Consider the following 21,589-nt stretch of genomic DNA (forward strand, 5'->3'; position numbering starts at 1 on the left):
GCCCCCTCCCTATTACCCCTGACTAGGAGATGGATGCTGGCTGTCACACCTGCCTGACTTTGTTCCCACCAGATGTGGAGGGGTCACAGGGAAAGCACCCAAACACTCATCAATCTCCACCACTGTCCAACATTGCTTGGGCCCCAACAACAGCCTCCAATATCCATTTAGTCACTCCAGATGCTTCGAAAAGTGCTTACATACACAGAAGCAGGGTGGCACAATCTAATGACCTGGAATACCGACATGGATGGATACATTCTTCACTAGGCGTTAGGAGGTGATGATTTTGCAGTTTATCTAAGAAAATATTTTGCATTTAAAAGCATGTCAATTATGTCGTGTAGATGGACATAACCCCCCCGAAAACGTGTCAGAGAATATGAATACATTTCTGAATGCAAGCCAGAGTTCTGGTCCAAGATCCTCTTTGTTTGAGGTGTCCTGTAATCATATAACAGGAAGATGTTTGTTGAGGAGGTGCTTCACTTGCCCGACGCTGTAAATGCTGGCGCTAAAAAGACTCCCCAACAATAATTGTGTGAAAATACATCTCCTTTTTCGCTCCACCCTTCAGCTCCCACTCGTCCTTTTTAATTCTCTCCCCGGGCCCTCCTGGGGCCCGGGAAGAATGTACACAAACTCAACAGACGCATCTAGAAGGGGTTATGTTGTTTGCATCTTGCCAAAGAAATCATCACAGCATGTGTTTCTTCCCTCCACACACACTTAATTGCAGGGAATCTGAAAGTTGGAGCGTTCCCTCCCGTATACTACATCTGCTTTGATGCTGTCACTCACACCCTGGGCCCTTTTGAGTAGCGCTTGTTTAACACCGCCTGTTCATGACCAGGGTAACTAGACACCATTACGAGTGCAGTTCCTGTCCGCCCAACTGGGTCACCGTGCACTAGACTTCCAGTAAGAGTCGAGTTGTACTGTTGGGAACCAGCGAGCTCTAATGTTGCTTTAAAGACACTGTGGGGAGGAAGAATGATGTTAGCAAGTGAGGGGGTGAGTGACTGAGTGAGGGAGTGTGCAGGTGAGTAAGTGAAAAAAAGAAAGAAAGAAAGAAAGAACAGACAGACAGAGGGTAAGGAGGCTGGATACAGGGAGACAACCAGGCAGACAGGCAGACCTGGAGAAAGAAACGATGGCAGAAGAAAGGGCATGACACCGCCGCAACTAACACCATCTCACTCCAGCTCTGAGAGAAAGCTGCTGCCGGAGGACATTTTCTACAGTGTCAATGTCAAACAGACAGATGACTAGTTCTACAGTGGCTTCCTGCTCCTCTCTGAGACAGTTCAGTCATATTGTCTGGCAGGAAAGGAGAGGAACACAGAAAGGAGAAGAAAAGAAATGAAAAGGGGTGTGGAGGAGAGGACAGGGGTGGGGAAGAGAGGAACACAACGGCGGAGAGGAGAAAAGTAAAAGAGACAAAAGGGAGGAGCAAGTTGAAGAGAAAAGACAATAGTAGAAACGCAGAGAGAGTTTCCGAGATTAAAGGAGGAGATACTCCCTCAGTTAGTAATAAATCGTTTTGTTTTTCCCCAACACAAAACACAAATGCTTATTAATGCATATGCAGTGCAGTCACTTATGTTAGGTTAGGCTCAGGCTTTGCAGTTGCGTGGTCAGGGTCAGTGTTTCTTTCTCCAAAAAGCCAAGAGCACAACACAAGTGTTGCACTTTGTTGAAAATTAACTTTGAATTACACTTTAATGCCTCCTTCCCTTTGTGTGTGTGTGTGTGTGTGTGTGTGTGTGTGTGTTTGTGTATATTTTGTGCATTGGCCATAAGAACTGAAGTATAAAGGAAAACAAAATCAGACTTTAAACAAATGCCAGCCCCAAGACAGTACACGCAACAAACAGAATATTCAGGGGGAGGGAAAGAGAACCAAAAAATGGATGGAGATAAAAATATCTTGCCTGCGAGAATTCTCCATTTGCCAATATACAACACCCGCTCACACAAATCAAAGTTTGCCACCAATTTGCTCTTGTTGAGATATCTGGAGGGAGAATATTGTTTGTCTCCCTGCAAGCGTGGCGGTTAACCACTCTGAAATTAAGCCTGTGACAAAACGCATAGAGTTATTGTATTGGAGAGGAGGCATGCCTGCTCCAAAGAGCTCTATTTATACTTATCAATACTCATACATTAGGTTTCATTTACAAACCGCATTAACGCCTCTAGCTAAATCCCCCCCTTAACTGTCATCCCAACCCTCATAAATCTAGAGAGTATCCCCCTGTTCTCATCCCTGCAGTGTATAACAGGCCCACTGTTTTCAATTTCTGTGGCGAGAAAAAGACAGGGGGTAAAAGGCTCTTCGACTATTACATCTATTCTACTTTATTACCAGTCTTTTGGGACAGTAGTGGGCAGCTTTGTTGCCTGGCTATCTGTTTACATTTTCTCTACAAGACTATATTGGAATCATAATTGTGTTCTGTGGTGCCTTCTTTAGGTGTCTAGTTCTGTTCATAGGTCCTATGGTCCCACAGAGATGAAGAAAAATGGAACCTTGTTTGAGCTATTCGATTACTGGGGAAGAAAATGCAGCTTCATGCGGTTTCTCCTCTACTGCTCCTCCTCCTCCTCTAGGTGCCACACTCATGGGATAGGTGATATTAAAGGAGGGCAGGATGGAAGCTGACGCAAACATAAAGAAAATATGTTTTGGCAATTAGGTGCTGTTGCAGACATAGGGAATAGTTCTCCGGTGGATAATTATGAATAAGATAGACCTAATTATGGAATGACCCTGGCGTGTCCCATTCATACAGCATAGGGACGGGGTTAAGGGGTATTAATTGCTTATTGACTTTTGTGACTCTCAAGGTTAAAGGGGTTGCAGTGCTGTTGGGATGGATGGTTTGAGTTTCCTTGGATGAGAGCCATCATTGCACACTATGTAGGCTCCAAAATGAAATAGCCTTTAGCACGATGGACAAAACCCTACCCATTCCCAAAGGCATTGCAAACAGGTGTAAATCTGTCGCAATTACAACTATTTCGCCGACATGCTGCCCAGTAGGTTGCTACACAGAATTTGGTTGGGACAAACATCCCACTGGGAATTCCAGTGAAAAAAAAAGAAAAAATTGGTTGGGTGTGCTGTATATCATTAGGCTCTACAATTTAATTATACTTGAAAATCAAATGCATTAAAAGGGAGTCAAATCATATTCACCGCACGGTTTGTGAGTCATTAAAATGCACTCTTGCCAACCCACACAGCAACTAAACAGGGAGGTGGAGGGAGCACTAACTGGCGTGATCACCAGGAGCGTGTGAACTTCCATGAAATAACACAGAGCTGAATGACAGAGCTCTCTTTACATTCACCATTACCATGCCATGAAAGGGGAAACATTTTTTTAGACACTGTTGGTTTCCAGCTCATAATATTCAAATTTCTCTCAATAATATCCCTCTGTCAATAAGTAATTACTTGCTTGGCAATTTGCTGTGCAAAATGTTTATTGGAGAGAGAGAGAAGGGGAGAGATCCATATCGGTTTGTTCATCTGCATATGCAAATTATTTCAGAGAGAATAGAAACCAACATTGGTGCCATCAGCATTTCAGATGCAGAAAACAGTAACACAAAAGTCCAGACTGTGAATTTGAAGGAAAGTCTTGGTCTAAAGGCCTGAGGCATTTATCTTTTTTTTTTATTCTTTTTTTTTGGGGGGGGTGTAATTTCAGAAGCAAAAGTGAAGGGAATTTAAGTTGTAAGCCTTTCCATATGTGCAGGAGGATGGAGGTGGGGGGAGGAAGGGGGGGGGGAGCATTATGGCTGAAATGGACTCTAAGCTAGCTGCATCATTAGCCCTTCCCCTGGTATTCCAACACGTTTTAGACCCCCGTTTACTTAACATGCAGGATCCGGCCCCTCGATTTGCCTCTAATCAGCTGATAAGACGAAAGGCCTTTTCTGTAGCCCCCCGAGGGTGAAAACCAAACTCCTAATGGTCATTAGTAGCAATTATGTTAAGTAACTGGCACACCCAGGCCCTGGGCTCTCTGTGTTGGCCGTGTGGGCGCTCGCTCGTCTCTCTGACCAGAGGGACCCTGAGAGCTGCTCTTCCAGTGCACTCCAGGATACGCTATTGTTATCAGCTGGGGCCGGGCACGGCGTTCAGACGATAAGGGAGAAAGAACTTAGTTTCCTGTGTGATGAGCCGTTCAGATTCGGACGCACTCTGATGGGCCGGTGTTATTTGAGCCACATTACGGTTATCGGCCGAGGATCTGTAGCGTTCCCATCCTGTTGCTTGGGTTTTTGTGTGTGTGTGTGGGTGTGTGTGTGTGTGTGTGGGGGGGGGGGGGGGGGGGGTGTGTGTGTTTGTGTGTGTGGGGGAGGAGTACACGCTTGTGAGTGTGCTTGTGTGGTTTTCATCATTTTGGATCCATACAGCTGTTGTCACTATCCTACATTGTGATAGTGAACAACAATTCCTGCCCCCTAAGGACACATTGTACCTCCAGTGACTCCTGCAGAGGCATGTGACTCCTGCAGAGTGACACTACCTCTAAGCAGCTGACACAGCCCTTCTCAATTGGATTCTGTGGGGTTGAGATTTTTATGCAAAACCCAGTTTCCCCTCTCTCCGTTTCTCGGATCAAACGCCTCTGCCCTAATCCCAGTAGGCCAACCTGCAGAGCGTGATCCTTATCGACAAGTGCAAAGCTAGTGCATAGAAAGTGGGATCCTATTACATATGCACCAAAAAAAACCTTTGGCATGCAACACCCTCACAGCCAGTGATGCAACAAAGGATGGAATCCCTTCTCCCCTGCATTGTAAATGTTAGCAAGTAGTGTAGGATAATCCAACTATGGAGATCTACCCCCATTCTTTCCTGATCCGGAGTGACATACACTAAGTCCCCCCACCCCCTTCCCACCTAAGAAATATTATCATTGAGTTGTTGGGTTGAACATAATCCATTTAGAAGTACCTTGTGGTGATTTGTACATGCATCCTCAAGCATTTCTCTGAGAATGGTATTTTCGGTAAGAAGTGTCAGATTAGATTGGATAAACATTATTACCAAGAGGAAGTCAAAGGAAAAGCAGCCGCGATGAATAATTCAGTAGAAATTGTAGGTAGTCATAACCTCTGTTAATTGCCTTTGCTTCTATCCTATCCACTGTACAATCAGATGTTGTCAGCCAGTCTTATTATCCAGTACAAGGTAGGATGCATGTACCTACAAAGCCTCGGCTGATTCCTAACCTGATAAAGTTGCACATGGAACTCAACAAGCTGGGAGTGGGACTCAGCAGACAGAGGCGTTTGTGATGATACTTGCTTTGAATGGGAAGAATATTGTCTGAAGTCTTTATCAAACACTGGGAGAAGTGTGGAGGAGCAGAAGATATTGTGACAGGTATCAGAGCAAACCAAACACAGACACAACTGGAGTTAGCCGCCCCCCCCTCCCAGCCCTACCATCTCCAGGTGGGTAGGAGGCTTGACCATTGTCTGAAAACAAAGGAAAAGGCTGTGTGTTGCTGTAGCAGCATAATTACACATCCTAGGATATCAGTAGGGTATTTATGAAAACGGCGCACATCAACAAAAGGAAAAGGTCATTGGAACAGATACAAGCTCTGACATTAACATTTTCACTGAGCACACTGTCAGTCTCCATGAATACAGTGATAAGACAACATGAGATGATCTCATTTTTGTGTGTATGCGTGTGCGCACAAGTGTATTAAAGAAATATTGTATAAACATAGCCTTTCTTAGCATTGGTGATATAGCATAAAGAGGGACCATGAGAAGATTCTCAAAAAGAAAAAAAATAGACAATGACAGAGAGCGAGTGAGAGAGAGAGAGAGAGAATAAGAGGCACAAGCGCAAGACAGAACTGAAGAGAGAGGCCCACGTCACTCCATCGATCCGGCTGTAGTTTACAGTCAGTTTGTGGTTTGTCTTGCTGTGATCTTTATAAAGATACTGAGTCATGCAGTACCAATCCCACCACAACTGAAAGGTACATGTTTCCTGAGGTACCTGTGACATGCAGTTTAGCTACACATCCACAGTTCATCTTACCATGGTACAATGAGACTATTCAAGGGGTATATTCTCGGAAAAAGTTGCAAGGAAGTGGTCCGTAAATATAGCCAAGGTTGTCTTGCTTGAAAATATGGTTGTATTTAAGTTCTAGAAACCAAGGTTCAATACTTCGCCATCTGCTCCCTCTTCGACTCAATTTCATGTTAGCTAAAAGACAGTAAGTCGACTCAGGTGTACAGGGTTTCAGACTACTTCAGGATACTGTAGTGTAGTATGATGTTACAAAATCCTAAATCAGACCGTTAATCTTAGTAACTTTGGAAAATGTTTAGCTTTTTAGACTATTATTTACAATTTTAAACAACCAAAATATCTATTTCACTAAAACATGGAGGGGCAGTATTATTTATAATTGTACTAGATATTTCTGCATTTCCACATCTTTCAATGAAAATAATAACATATAAATCACACTGTTAGAACTTGGATAATATTGTATTTCCTTCACAAAGCATTTTGATTGTTTTTTGCTCATTGGCGTTCCTGTAATCCATCTCATTTTGGTTTCATGTGTCTTAAAACAGAGATGCTGACTTTACGCATACAACTGATAGATTACAAAGATAATATTGTTCTTGGATAGCAATTTCAACCTACTTGCTCAGTCCAGATTTCATTTAAGCATTCATGATTCATCAGGATTTTATATTACAACTTCTGAATTTTTCATGGACACCCCTCCACTGGAAGAAAAGAATAGATTAAATATCTGAACAAATCTAGCAATCGGTTTCACACATATCAGCTGTGTTACTGTTTGTGGCCGCCAGGATGTAGATTCATTCCATTTGTTTACAGTTAATCTTCATTTTAGGAGATTTAGTGTTGGAATCCTGTGTGTGCCGTGGTGATGCAAATATGTTTTGGATCTGTTTTTGAATATGTTGTCCTCAGATAGGAGTTTGTGCAAGAAAAGGGCTAATGACTAAAGCCTGCGTAGAGTTTAGTGTCGGGTGCTGATGCCCTTTGAGGTTAGCCGTGCTCAGCCAATATTTTGCTGAGATTTCTTTTTATACTTTTTGCACACAAAAAAAGAAAAAGGATTATTGAACAGAAATAATTAATTAGCGATAAAGTTCAGAGCCCCAGCCTGTTGGAAGCTGAGTGCTTTCTGGGATGGTGGCATGAGACAACACGGCCCATTGATTGTTTATGGACTCTTTCTCCCTCCCTTTTTCCTACTTTAATAGCCCACCATGGCAGCATAACATAGATTAAGGTTAGCACACTCCCCTCTTTCCATCCACCACGATTACTATCATCTCCAATACTAGAGACTGGTGTAGACAAGGCTCTTCAAGCAAATGTCACCTCAACGGTTTATGTCTCCTACTTTGTTGTTATTTTGGTGCGAAAGGTTGAGCGTGGGGGGGGGGGGGGGTGTTGAAGAAGGGGGAGAGAAGAAGGGCTGAGGACTGTCATCTTTTAAGTCCCAGAAATAGGTTTTCCTGTCCTCCCACCCCCTGCCTCTATTGTCTTCTGTCCCCAGCCCACGTGTGCTCCTTGCTAACCGTGAAGCCAAATGCACATCAAGTCACACAATAACAACATCCATTCTTAACAAGATTACTCTGCAGTCCCCGTTTGGCTTCTGGGAGAAGTATGGGAAGAGAGGCGTGGGGATAAGCCTCCTGCTGGAGCCTGGAGCTCTACACAGTTTCCACACAGACACAGGCTGCTAGGCCATCCGTAGGAGAGGAAGAGGGGAGAGGAGAGCCAAACATCTACTGTAGCTACCCTACCAAATACTGGCTCTGTTAGGAGGGGATACAGCCTGTCGTGATGAACTGTGACAGAGACATAGGCCAATTAGTAGGTTTTAGCTCATTATAATCTCAGATTTGAATAATCAGATTTGAATAATTGTAACCTCATTGAGGGATAAGTGGTGGTGTGTGCCCAGTGTTGTTGTACATGGCCTCTGTATTCATGCACATTAATCCATAGAGGTCTGAAACCACGATCACGTCGCTATTTATATGCCACAAAGAGACGTTGAAGAACAAATGTGGATGTTTAGAGCATTGAAAATGTAAAGGACTCTAGATCCAAGAAAATATTGGGAAACAAATCAGAAACGATTGAAACGTCAATGAAAAGAGTGTGAGATTACAGAGCAGCAAGCCCATTCAAATTCAGTAAGCGGTTGGCTATGTTGCTTGTATGTAGAGCAAACCAACCCTAAAAAAGGACAAAATTACCCAAAGCAATTCTCAAGCCAAGCATTAGAGGTGAACTGCTTAATTCCAATGATTAGTTGGAGCGTTAGTTTGGGGCAGCAAGCCAGGCAGCCCCGCTTGGCGGTTAAACCCTCCACCTCCGCAGAGTAGCCAGGCCAGGCAGGAAGTTCCAGCTCAGCCACTAAAGAACAGGTTTACCATGGCTACCAGCTCACAGACACTGATGAGGGAAAGCTAATCACAACCAGATATATAGAAACACAGAGACTGACATAGTGAGACGCACACATTTACACACAAACACGGGCGCACTCACGAGAAGAGTTTGTAATAGAACAAATGTAGACTGGGGTGCCAGAGGGTGTAACATAAAGTGGATTGTCATCCATGGATCCCAAGTTTTGCTTGCAGCCAAGAGCAACCTTTAAATGTTTTTTTAAAGCTTAAATTATCTATTTGCAAAAGAGTAAACACTGGCGTATGAATCATGCAGTCCTAACGCACAGGAACTCCATCAAGTTCATGTAATGGTTCTACTGCTAAAACAGTAAACATCTAATTGATATCTGGTGCATGCAGAGTGATTATTTGCTTCATTGCCCTGCTGTAATTCTCAGAGCCTCCTGTATTTTGAAGACTTCCTCCTGTTTCTAGTAGCCTGTCTGGTGGGTACACACACTGTGGCCATTGTGCAAGGGTAACAATGAAAGGATAGATTGTTGATTCCATGGCCAAGCCTTGTGTGTGAATGTGTGTGGGTGTATCTGTGTGCACTTGTAAATGCAAGTGTGTGTGTGTGTGTCATTTCCCAAGAGTGCCCATAAAGGTAACACCTCAGGGTCATTGTTGTACAGCAAAGGTGCGCTGGCTCCTAGTCTTGTCTGCGAGCATGCTGTTTTAGTGTGTGTGTGTGTGTGTAAGAAAGAGGAGCAGAGAGAGACAGAGAAGGGGAGAGACTGAGACACTGAGACACACAGAGAGAGAGGTGCGGAGAGAGAGAGAAATCCTGCATTCGTTCAATGTGATCCTGCCTTGTATACATTTTTTATGACACAACAGGACATGTGGTAAACAGCAAGACTGAGTGTCTGTGTCTTCACTGCTTACCTAAGTCTACAGTGTACCACTGAAAGCCTAGCGTACACAGCACAGTTAGTGCTATTTAGGTTACGTGTATGCAAGAATGCAAGAAGATGCAAGAATCTCCTGGAGGAAATCTCCAACCAGCAGTTCCCTTCAAGAGCTCTCAGTTTTTTTTACATTGGTTGTGATGTGTAGTGGTTAGGGTTAATCGTCTAAGGCTTGGACGATCCATACTGCATTTTTTTTCCAAATTGCTGTCATTGATTGTGGGCTATGTCGGGTGCATGCAGCATACACTTTCCACATACTCACTCCATGAATGGAGTGCAGAGCCTGGAAAACTCCAAACACAACTTGTGTACCTGAACTCATATCATTACCCTGGTGCTGTTCTAAGATCTGCTTCAAGATCATTTTAGTCTATGTTCCTCCAAGTCCACCAAACACACACACACACACACACATACACACGTACACACAAACCTTGTTAATGGGAAGCAAGACAACAACATAGGGCCATAGACAACCTGTCAAGGTCTTCCAAGGAAGCACTAATGTGATCCCACAGCTCAATCAGGGCTCCCTGCTCTGGCCCAGTGTTTTATTACAGCCACTGCAGCTACCAAGAGAGAGAGAGAGGGACAGCGGCCATGGTCCAGTGATATAAAGACCTTGTGATATATACTACCAGCAGAAGGTATACGGAATGTTTCACAAAGTAAAGAGAGAGAAAGAGGGGTAAATAGAGAGAGAGAGAGAGAGTTTCCGGGGCAGTAGGCACCATTCTGTTGTCGTAATCAGGGTACGTTTGCGTCATTTTAGGACTTTCCGCTCCGCCTCTGTGTAAAATGTCCATCTCATTGCTGCTATCAATCCTTAGTGAGAAGTCAACTAATACTCTGGTTTACGCTCCTTCCCCATCCATCAATCAACACTCGATATCCACTCCAGCCTGCCCCTGCCCCGTCCTCCTAACCTAAGAAAATGCAGATTAACGCGTGCGATCGTCTCAGATCAGAGCCTTCATTGACAAGGCTAAATTGTGGGGGGATCGGGAGAGACATCTTTGATCTGTTAAACCCCCCTGTCGTCAGGAAGCTCCTGCCTGGATGAAGCTGTCGGCCTCGGCACCGAGCTCCCAGAGCAGGCCAGTCTCGCCGCCACGCATTGCTGAAGTCAAACGCACCGCGGAACTTTAACACCGCCAACCCCCACTCTATTGTCCCTGAGGGCAGGATTTCCAAGGCTCAAGAGTCCCACTCACTTTAATCACCCCATCACACACTGAAAGGAAGCCAATCCACCACGACTGACAAGTACACAGTACCTTATGGCACTTGTATTGAGGCTAATATCTCTACACTGTACTGATGTATACTTTCAGATGAATACCAGAATATCTCGAGCTTCCAAAAGGTTTTCATGGAAGTTTGAGTCCGACGTGCTGGTCAAGACAGTTTGGTAGCTATGGCTATGGAGTCTCTATTCTGCAGAATGAAAAACAACTGTGAGAATCAGTAGGAACCAGAGTGTAGGAAATCTAGACCCACACTTTTAATGTGTAACGGAAATCTACTATAGTATTCATACCATATCCAGCAGCTCATTCTCACACTGTCAAAGGGCTGTTTGGAGCATTATCACAGTTGTCTTCCTCACACACATGCAAGAGTATATATTTCTAAAGACATACCCATTTTCCTTTGCTGAATAAATAATCAAAGCTGTCGTCCATCTGAATTACTGTCAGCCTGTACAATTGCGTACTTCAGTGTGAATTGTTGAATATGAATAGAGTATTATCAATTCTCTTTGTCAAAAAACACATACAACAGTATCGATGATAAAAGCCTCGGACAATAAGACAAGGGATCAGTCAGAGACTCATCTCGTTTCTGTGCATCTGCACGACAATGAGAAGAAAGAGCTCTGTCATCACCCATTCTCCCACACGTACACCAAATTATATCCTAGAATCAGGGAAAGACAAGCAACAGCTTCAGAGACATAGGCCTACTGTACATTCTGACATCATCATAAATCGGATTCCCTTTAAAGTAAACACAATCTAATTTCCCTTCACTGGGAAGAGCAGCGATTTGTTCAATTAATGTTCATTCTATAAAGGCTACACATTGTGAAAGTTAATAAGGCAGCTGGGCTTGCAAAAAAAACAACATCCAGATCCTGATTAAATGTAATCCCACCAATGTACATACCAAAACAAAACATTTAGATCATTTTAGTGGCATCCTGTATGAAATATTCTGGCAAACACAATTTGCCAAAAGAAGTGGGGAAAAGACAGGACTAGCAAACACAAGCTGTACACATCCCTGTCTCACTTTACTGCAACATCAGTGTGCAACATGAACAAGATGTTCCGCTATTTTAAATATAACCCCGCACCTGCCTTCACTCATTACACTTAATGATCCGTTAGCCGCGTTCATGATGAGTGATCCTAAAATCCCTCCAACACGGCGCTGGTCTACAGTACATCCCAGCAACAAGCTTTTCACAGCTGTCTCCTCAGCTCCACTTTAACAGGTAGTGCATTACACTCCAACAGGACTGACAGCCACCGACGCAGATCCGGCTCACTGAATCACTGTGTCAGAATGAGGCGCTATAAAGAACAGCAAAGGAGCGCACTGTCACGCCGGGTGACCATCTTTAACACACACACACATCCGGGTGCACGTGCACGCGGAACAATGCACACACACTGACACACACCAACACACCCTTGCCCCTCCTGAGATCGCGCCTGGGTGTATGCTAATGTTCTCCTCCCAGTGGCAGCCGGATGTGCAGGGTAACTCCACTGCTGACAAGACAGGAGATAAATGTATAATTAAACATGTGTGCCAAGCAATAAAACCTAAAGGATGGAATGAGTGTAATCTTGGCTTGAGGTTTTTCAACCCACAACCACAGGCACCACCGCAGAAAAAAAATGAATGTGAATGACCCATTTGAATCACACCTCCCACTCCCTTTTGATTCATTTTTTAATTAAGCATAAGGGAGGAGAGAGAGAGAGAGAGAGAGAGAGAGAGAGAGAGAGAGAGAGAGAGAGAGAGAGAGAGAGAAAGAGAGAGAGGTGGGGGTGAGAGAGAGGTGGGGGTGAGAGAGAGAGACCAACACTGTGCCATCATGCTGTAACACAAACTTATCTGTGATTTGCCAGGCATGCTTGAGAGTACTTAACCTTGTAGAAAATGCAGTTCATCAACATTGTGTCTCAAATACAAGACATATCCTCCCTCAACCTATAACTCTCCTCCTTGGAACCATTCCCTAACCTTCACAAGCTAATTAATGTTCTTCAATTACACATTTTACTTGTATCAAGTGAAAACGTTTAAAAAAGGCAACAGTCCTTTAATCACAAATTAAAGCTTAAATTAAACTTTCTTTGTGAATACAGCAAGGGCCATTGTAGTCATATCGCCTACTGAAGCTAACTGGAGCACTGTCTCCAACTGTGAATCCAATGGAGCGGGCTATGCACTAGCCAAAAGCTGCATCAATCTCATTTGGAGCTACAAATATACCTAGGAGAAGATCACACCGGTACAATATCTGTTTGTCTCTGCCTCCAGATGAGAAGCCATTGTAGCACCTGACAGAGACTTCTTGATTAAGACTCTTGAAATAATAATGATGCACTTAACATTTCTGTGTTTTTATGGTATTGGGAAAACACAGGTGTAAATACCGCATGAGAATGTATGTTTAATTAATAAGACTCTATGCCATTTTGCACTGAAACAAAGTGATTATGTTTGGGGACATGCTGCCAAACTGAGAGCCATCTGACCCAAATTGCATGTCAACACTATCATTACCAACTCCTAGGATTGCAATATTCAAAAGATGTATCTTCCGTGAAAGCTTCAGTAAACAGTGCATGAAACATTGAACTGATGTGCTTAGGTTAGGTAAAGCTTTGGCATAACACACCTCTGGTTAGGGTAAGGCTTGGGTAATGTTTACCCAGAATCTTTATCAAATAGTGGCATTTGGTATCTGATCACACAGTATATATCTGAACTAGAAATGTAAAAAGGTTTTCTTTGTTAAGGCATCACTAAATCGAACAGGCGGCTCCTACTGCATGCATTTTGAAGAGAAAAGGCTGCATGTGTATCAAGGAACCTACAATAAGAAATGGTGTGATACAACAATACAAAAAGACCTGTACATGGCCTCTGTCACATTTTAATGGAGTTGTCAATGTGTATTGGGACAGGGAATAATATATGTACCCAGACCAGTCAAATAAAAATTCTGCCCTATCACACCAACTCCTCTTGAATGAGTAGCAGTAAATACCTATAAACATCAAAATACTCTAGGGAACAATAAATAATGGGAACCATAAATAAAGACGTCATAAACCTAGACAGACAACTACAAAGCAATATTTGTGAATCACATTACTGCAGTGTCAAATATTATCTTTGCTGGCCTATTCTCTTGCCTATGGTGTTGCCAGAATGGTTGGGTAACGGAAAACGGCTGCCAGGTTTGTGCTCCCCAGGTGCGTCCTTGCAATGAGCTGTGAACAAGCTGCCTTGGCTGAGCTGGCCAGCGAGCCTCCCTGGATTCTGACTCGTCTACGCAGGCCAGGTACCAGGTGGCCTGCAGCCTCCGGATTAGACTGCAAGCCTCTTTTAACTGGACAACAATGGAAAATTATTCCAAAATATCTCTTTAATCCGTGTCTGTTCCCTATGAAAACAATAAGAATGTCCTGACCTCCTCAAATTCACAGTAAATGGTAGATTTCAAATATAAAATGTGTCAGAATTATTTATTCTGTTTCAATTTAAGGCATCACTGGTTAACCATAGTGTGCTGTGTGTATGTTTCAAGGACACAAGGGTTAACAGAATGTCTTACAAGTGTATTTAGTAGCTGTGGACTTATACACCACATGATCCATCTAGTTTATCCCCTCGTTTCCTCCACTATGCCTACTCCCTCCCAAGCCCCCTTCAAAAAAAAAAATGGAAAGAGCATTCAAATAGCTGAATTAATGTTTCCACATGATAAGCAAGCTTAATATACAGCTGACAATTGCAGTACTCACCCTGCCAACTAAAATTGGATCTGGTCCAGAGAATTCCTCCAACACAAACATTTGATTCCAAACCCATCCTCTCTTGGCTCGACTCAGTATTCTTTGTCCTTCGACGAGGCCACGCGCTGTTGCCGTGGAACCAGCTATCTGTAAACTTTTAGACTGGCCGATTATGGGTGTCATGGAGGTGTAGGGAACACAAGTAATCCACACAAGCAGCAGAGATGTCCACAGCTCAGCCAGCATCTCCTCTGAACGTTTTGGCATCTTTTTCTTTTCTTTCTTTTTCTTTTATTAGACTTTGTTTCCTCTGCACAATGTCAACAGCACTCTTCCTTAGGTAATGAACAGAGGTTACTTCTTCCTTCTCTGAGCGTTAGGGATCGCATTCATGGTGTGATAGAAAGGTCACTCACGAAGCTTGGCATGTCTCCATAGCCGATGGTAAGGGGTTGAGCTACTCAGTAGACCATCCATTTGGTTTTTAGTCCGTGTGAAAGACCTGGAAAGGGAAAAATCAGAGATTGTCTAGTTTCAATCATGTAAATCAGGAGAAAAATGCATAATTCAAAGAGAGGGGAACATCAGGATTTCCATGTATGAAAATCAATGGTTTGCTACACCGCACATTTGAAAAGAACAAAAATATAAGAAAAACCTCACCATCTTTTGGGGATTTTGATTTCAGGATTAGCGGATATGTCAGTTACTTGTTACAAGACACACCAGCAAGTGTGTTCCCTGCTTTGACTATCTGTTTTTATCAGACAATTGCAACTGCAAAGGCAAATGAGTGTGCCTCTGGTCTTGATATGAGCCAGTCTGTAGCATCAGATTGCTTATCTTTAATCTGATGTTATGGAGATTACCCTAAAAAGCTTTTTTTCCGCAATTACATGTTTTTTTCTTACGATTTTTGTGTTCATAGTACATTGACTAAAATTATGCTTTTCAGCAAATACCCTAGCCATATGACTTCAGTGTTCCACATGTCAGTGTAATTGAAGCTTGATAAGACACTCAAGTCTAGTTGGGCTGTAGTTTGTATCTTTAATTCTCCAAGAGCTGCTCATTGTGATCATGATTGATCATGACATATTTTCAACAATACCTGTGATAACCATACTGAGAAATCTTAAAGTTAACCGATTGGCCAGTTCAAATAAGACTCTCAAGGTTAATGAGCAACATTTCTCCTATACAGATAGGTTGTCTACACTTTTGCCTATTTAGTTTTACGTGGTAGGATCTTCTATAACAAAAAAAACATCACGTTTTGGTTCCTGACTGAATGAACCATCTTGAGATCTACAGGAAAGGCCATGCAGCATAACCATGTCATCCTGCAGTAATTACGAACTAGCCTACACCTATAACTTGGTATGCTTGGGACAATTTCAAAAGGTTTCTGAATACCACCTGCCATCACAAATCCAGCTTTAAAAACATACTATTCATATGGTAGCCTAAACCACGCAAATGCAAATGTCAAAACGGCTCGGGCACGTAACAAAGTTGATCTTTAGAATGCCAAGCAGGGATCGAATAGAAAATCAAATAGACGGGTTCTTATGAAGATTTCAGAAAGTATATCTGACAATAGCTTTTTGGAATAAGTTAAGTAGGTTACACAGATATAGATAATGTGTAGACAAAATGCTGCTTGGTCGACTTTTACGTTAATGTCAGAACGAGAGATTTATAAATCTATAGTCTATCGAAATGCATAACCATTTACTGAATCAATAACGCAAAAAGAAGTCCATGGTTGACCGCTGTGCCCACAGTAAAAAAAAATCGAAAGTACTCGACATTGCTTTGAACATTGTCCATTTGGTATTACAATTTTGTCTAGGCAGGTATCATGTCATTCGTGTATGTGAGACTGGAATAGCATATTTTATCGAAGAGCTGTGCATTTACTAACGGTCAGTTGAAGCTGAATTTCCTTCGCATTCGCTCAGAGACAGGTGCCTTTAACAACTAAGCACAACGCGTGACTCACCGACTGGTTTCAGCACCACTCAGAGTGGACAGATCCCTGCACGAGACGCAGCATCACAGAGCCTGCTCTATACGCGAGATATCGGCTACAGTCAAGCAAGTCAGCTCGAAGAGCGATGCAAAATGACGGATGACAAATGCAAAAGAAAATACTACAAATAATAATCCGAAAGTGATATGAATATGACTTAATATCTGCTGCACAAACCAAAAAATTGACTTAGTCTACAAAGTTTTGATTAAGTAATTTAAGTAGGCTCATCTCACAGAATCCTCATTGTCACCATCGTCATAAAGTTAACCATTTAACTAATAAAACAAAAACACACGGGAAAAGGCATACAGAGTGCAATATGAGACAGGGTTCTTATTGTTCATCAGTTTCCTGCTATAGACAGTAGCAGGTAACTTGCTGATATCCCTCTACATTAATTCACAGACAATTGCAGACTATTTCCTCTGGATCCTTTGGATGTATAGTGAAAGGGCAATGTAGCGTAAATAACATGCAACATAACTCAGTCCTCTCACATCCATGCACCTGTTAATACATCTCAGAGGTACTTACTACAGTCTCTTGCATCCTTATGCCTGCAGCATTTCACGTTTTCAAAAATTGTGTTGAATGTCTTACAATTGCATTGCCTATTCGAAAATGGAGGCTTATAAATCGGATGCAAAGGAACAAAATAAATGTTGAGTAGAGGAGTAGAAATCCTTACAGTTTATCAACAGCAGGAGTGGCAGTACTTCTTGAGGCTCCGACAGGCTTGCTTGCCGACTAGAAAAGTGAGGCGGAGACGAAGGAGAAATGTGCGGCGCTAAGAGCCTCCCCTTTGCCGCGCTCATCAAGAGGCAGGTCAATAGCCTCTGAAATTAATGCACGCGCGCCAAGATAGCGCTCAAACAGTCGCGTGTTTCAAACGTGTACTATAGGCTGTTTAGCTGCATACATTCGCAAACAAATGCAAACGTATTTGTTATCAAACCGAATAGCGACATACGTACTTTAATTAGTTTGTTCATACTCTACGTTACTCTGATGGCAAAATAGTCTACAGCACAATTGTCCATGGGTTTCTCCCTCGTCCACTTCATTTGAGTAATGACGCCAACTCCTTCACACCGTAATTTGATATCCACGTCTTTGAAAAGGCAGAGTAAATGAATGCACCGGGTCTACAATGTTCCTTGTAAATTAAACAAGGGACGATTGCCCCCAAAATACAGTAGCCTACGCACACAAATTGACCATTTGATCAGAGATCGCTAACTGTCTACTACACATGTCTAGGCTACATTATAAGAAATACTCAAAAAATACTCATACTTACTTACAATCAAATGAATAGGCTACTGATAAGCCCATCTGAAAAACAAGAACCAATGGAAAATACATTACCTGAACTTAAACCAAAAGGGCTGTTTGGAAACTAAAGAATGAAATGGCTTATCTAGAAGACCATGCGGTGTCTTGTGTCACTGACAAGGACACAATGACAAAAGGTAAATACAGTATACAAAACGTATTGTATTTATGCTATATCAACTGACTTTCTCATCACCCATTGGATTATTACCAGAATAGGTACTAGTGATGATTACAAAAATAAAATATGTATATAGCAGAGAAAGAGAGAGAGTGGAGTGGAGTGCAGTAGAATAATAGGTCTGTCAATTCCATGCAGTGTGGTGTTTTCCATAGTGAGACAGACAGAGAGCTAGAGAGAGCAAGACAGAGGGATAGCGTGTGTGTGTGTTTGAGAGAGAGAGAGAGAGAGAGAGAGAGAGAGAGAGAGAGAGAGAGAGAGAGAGAGATGGGGAGAGCATGACTGCAGTGCAGATAAGGCGAGAGCCCTCTAGTGTTCAACGCCATAGGAGACTCTTGCCTTGACGAGGACGAGCACATTTGCCAGTAATGCCTGGGGGAACAGACTTTATTAGGCAGAGAGGATGGTCAGCTCCAATACATTCTGAGGCACACACATCCCTGTTTTTCAATTGTGAAAGAGAACCTCTTTATGAAAAATCAATGGCTTCCATAATGTATTAGTGCAGCCCTAGGTCCACTGTTACTCCAATATTAGTGTCATGACTGCACGACTGAAGTCACATTAGCACTAGCCCCCTAGTGTTCCTAATGATCATTTATCAAAGTAATTGTCGAGTAATTGATAGAAATAGAAATAATGATAAAAATTGATATGTTTGCCCAACATCTCTCATTAGATTTAGAAAAAAAAAAAATTCCCGTACAGTGAAAGACTCTCACAAATGGGATAGATCGCAATTAGTGATGATATGAACTGTACTCAATTAAGTTGTGGTAACTTCTTAAGAGTTCTTAAAAGCTTTGAAGATTCTGATATTTACTCCATCCTCTGCCAATTCATGTGTATTTGCTGTTGCTGATGCAGTTCAAGCATCAATATAAATGACTAAATGACTAAATGACTAAATGCAAATATTGAGCAAATGTCCCAAAGCTTATGTTAAATTATTGTTTAGTGTTTCTCTTCTATTGCAGCCTTTATTATAAACAGATGAATGGAAAGGCCTACAGGGTTAAGAGGAAATGTGAAAGGTTATATGTTCCATAAGCTAAGACTTGTGTAGAACTATATCCAAGAGTCTCTCTTTCTATTTTTGTGGAAATTGTTGTTTGTCTCCACTAGAAAAGTGTGGCTATTAGTTCAGGTTCTGGGTTTATAAGTATTTGACCATCAGCTGATTGGAGAGAGTCAATGTACACCTCGACAAGAACAAAGGCACTGGCAGTTGAAAAGTCTCTCCAAGGCATGAAAGTCAAAGGATTGTATTTATAGTGAATGGGGAAAGGCAAAGATAATATACTTCCATTAGCTGTTCATGGATACTGCATCATAGACCCTTGACTGTCATTAGCACACAGTATAGGTTACAGTAGGAACACATATGAATGATTAACAAGACAGAATTCATGAACAGATAAGACAACAGCTGACTTACTTAGTGTGATTGTCATAAGCATGTAAGAAATCAATGATTTCATCACACTCTTTCCCTCTTTTTTAATGTTTCTCTCTCTCATTATCTGCTTTTATTTCTCTTTCTCTCTCACTTGCTGTAGAGCAAGTAACACTTGATATATTAAGGTTCTGATATAATATTTCCATTGTAATATAAATGAGTAACCCTAAATATAATATGCAGTGTTCTTCACATATAAAGTTAACCATGACTGTGAATTGTTTTCTTCTGAAATATTGTGAAATACTAATTATTACAAAACATTTAAATGTACCTCAACAAATTGCTGAAGTGTTTAGATTGTTGAGAGTTTTGAGCAAATGAGGATCGGCTGTTAATCCGCTTTAAATCTGTGATTAATTCCACTGACACAGCCCTTGCCAGTGATCCAAATATCAGATGGCTTTGAAAAAGGCAAAGTAAGTGAAGGGGAAATGGTCTTTAGAGCCCAGGCATCCTCAATCGATCATTAGTTACTGCTTTGTCAGTGAAATTAATCACAGAACCATTGCACTGTGCTCTGCAGCCATCGTAGCCTGGGACTAAAACATGTCACTGTGGCCCTAATGGTGAGAGCACAGGGAACCAACCTTTGTTATCATTCACTGTGTTCCAATAAAGTATTGTCCAATCAATGTGCAAATGTTTTTACATTAGAGTATCAAGAAGTGTGTACATGTAACAAATGGCTTAAAGCACAAAGTGAATGTGATTTCCTATTCAGAATATTCAGAACTATGGAAGCCTACGTGTATTTTAAGGTTTGCTATACAGTACAATTACAGCTGCAGTGACAACTAAATGAATTTGATATTGTAGTACTATCCAGAGAAGAACTGAGGACACCCAAAAATACGATATCCTAATCAAGTACTTAGGGTATCACCTGTGTAAAAAAACGGAACTAAAAACAAAAGGAGCATACTTGTAGGTATAATATTAGCATTCCTAAAAGTCACATTTTAATTGGAAGCAAATTAAAGTTAATTGCTTTTTATGGTGATGTTTAAAGCTCCACAGATAATTAAGTGTGGTGTTGAGAATTCTGATATGTTGACATTTTCAGAATGAACAACCTGTATCGCGAATAGCCTCGAAAAAGACAACCAACATCTTAATCATGAAAATTGAAAAACATGGCAGATTTAATTATCACTAGTTTAAATGTTGGTCCTCATTAATTACATTTCGCTTATGTATTCATACTCACGTAAAGTATCTGCTCTATACCTTCTCAATTATACAGGACCAGTTGGTCCTGTACTGATGTAAACAACATAGACTCCATATGCTCCATATACCATATGCTTCATTATCAAGGTGTATTATGGCAATCTAAAGAAATATACAGTTTGTTCGGATCTTAAGTAACTGCACTGTAACTCAAGTGTTAAAGATTGACCTTTTCTAGGGAAATTCTAGAGGAAATACTTTTGTACGTTACTTTTAAACTAAATCTAGACAGAGCTGCTCCAGCTTAGATTGAGGTCCGTAGCTTTTGACAATGAGGATGTATGATTAGAGCAGGATGCAGTGATGAAACTTACATTTTAAAACTAAGTAATTGAACATTGATAGATGTTAATGGAGTTTTATAGGGCGCTGAGTGTTGAGGCCTGCTTTTACATTGACGTTGATGGGTGTAATAAATAGACAAAGTGCTGCAGTAATGAATTGTTACCTTTAATAGTGATCATTTATGGCGAGAACCACTTATGGAGGACATGAGAGAAGACTTCTCCCCTCTCAAGATGTGGACAATTGTTAAATATTTGTGGTAAATAAGGTGTGGTTAAAATAAATGGAAAAATGGTGTCCTGATGTTGAGCTGTTAGTTTAAATATTGGTCAAAGGGGATAATTGAGGAAAAAAAGTTTACAGTGATTTACAGTAACTGATACTGGTATGCATACTAGTATAACCTGTGTAAGCATTGTGTCAGAAATGTGTAAGCATTAATTGTATACATTCAGCTGGAAGCATAATGTGTATGACATAAACTGTTCAGTATGGTTCAACTAAATTAACTGAATGTTTTTACTCATTTATCCACAATCATGAGAAAGGTTCTGCTTTTTTTATATACACTCATCTAAATTGTACACTTTGTAGATT

At 41.6% G+C, this 21,589-nt stretch overlaps 1 protein-coding gene across 2 annotated transcripts in view; it reads right to left on the reverse strand.

Annotated features, from left to right (window-relative positions):
- The window catches only part of cdh8 (cadherin 8), a 60,511-nt gene extending 43,242 nt beyond the window's left edge, over positions 1 to 17,269 (reverse strand). Inside the window, exons 1-2 of one of the 2 annotated variants that reach the window (XM_062471532.1) lie at positions 17,034 to 17,269; positions 14,471 to 14,963 (exon numbers count right to left, since the gene is read on the reverse strand). In XM_062471532.1, the coding sequence (XP_062327516.1) occupies positions 14,471 to 14,728 (258 nt within the window). In that variant the 5' untranslated portion in view covers positions 14,729 to 14,963; positions 17,034 to 17,269. Of the gene's footprint in view, positions 1 to 14,470; positions 14,964 to 15,124; positions 15,219 to 17,033 lie in introns of those variants that run through there. The other variant, XM_062471533.1, reaches the window with a different exon arrangement.
- Positions 17,270 to 21,589: the final 4,320 nt, after the last annotated feature.

The sequence above is a fragment of the Osmerus eperlanus genome, chromosome 10, assembly GCF_963692335.1.
Source record: "Osmerus eperlanus chromosome 10, fOsmEpe2.1, whole genome shotgun sequence".
NCBI lineage: Eukaryota > Metazoa > Chordata > Actinopteri > Osmeriformes > Osmeridae > Osmerus > Osmerus eperlanus.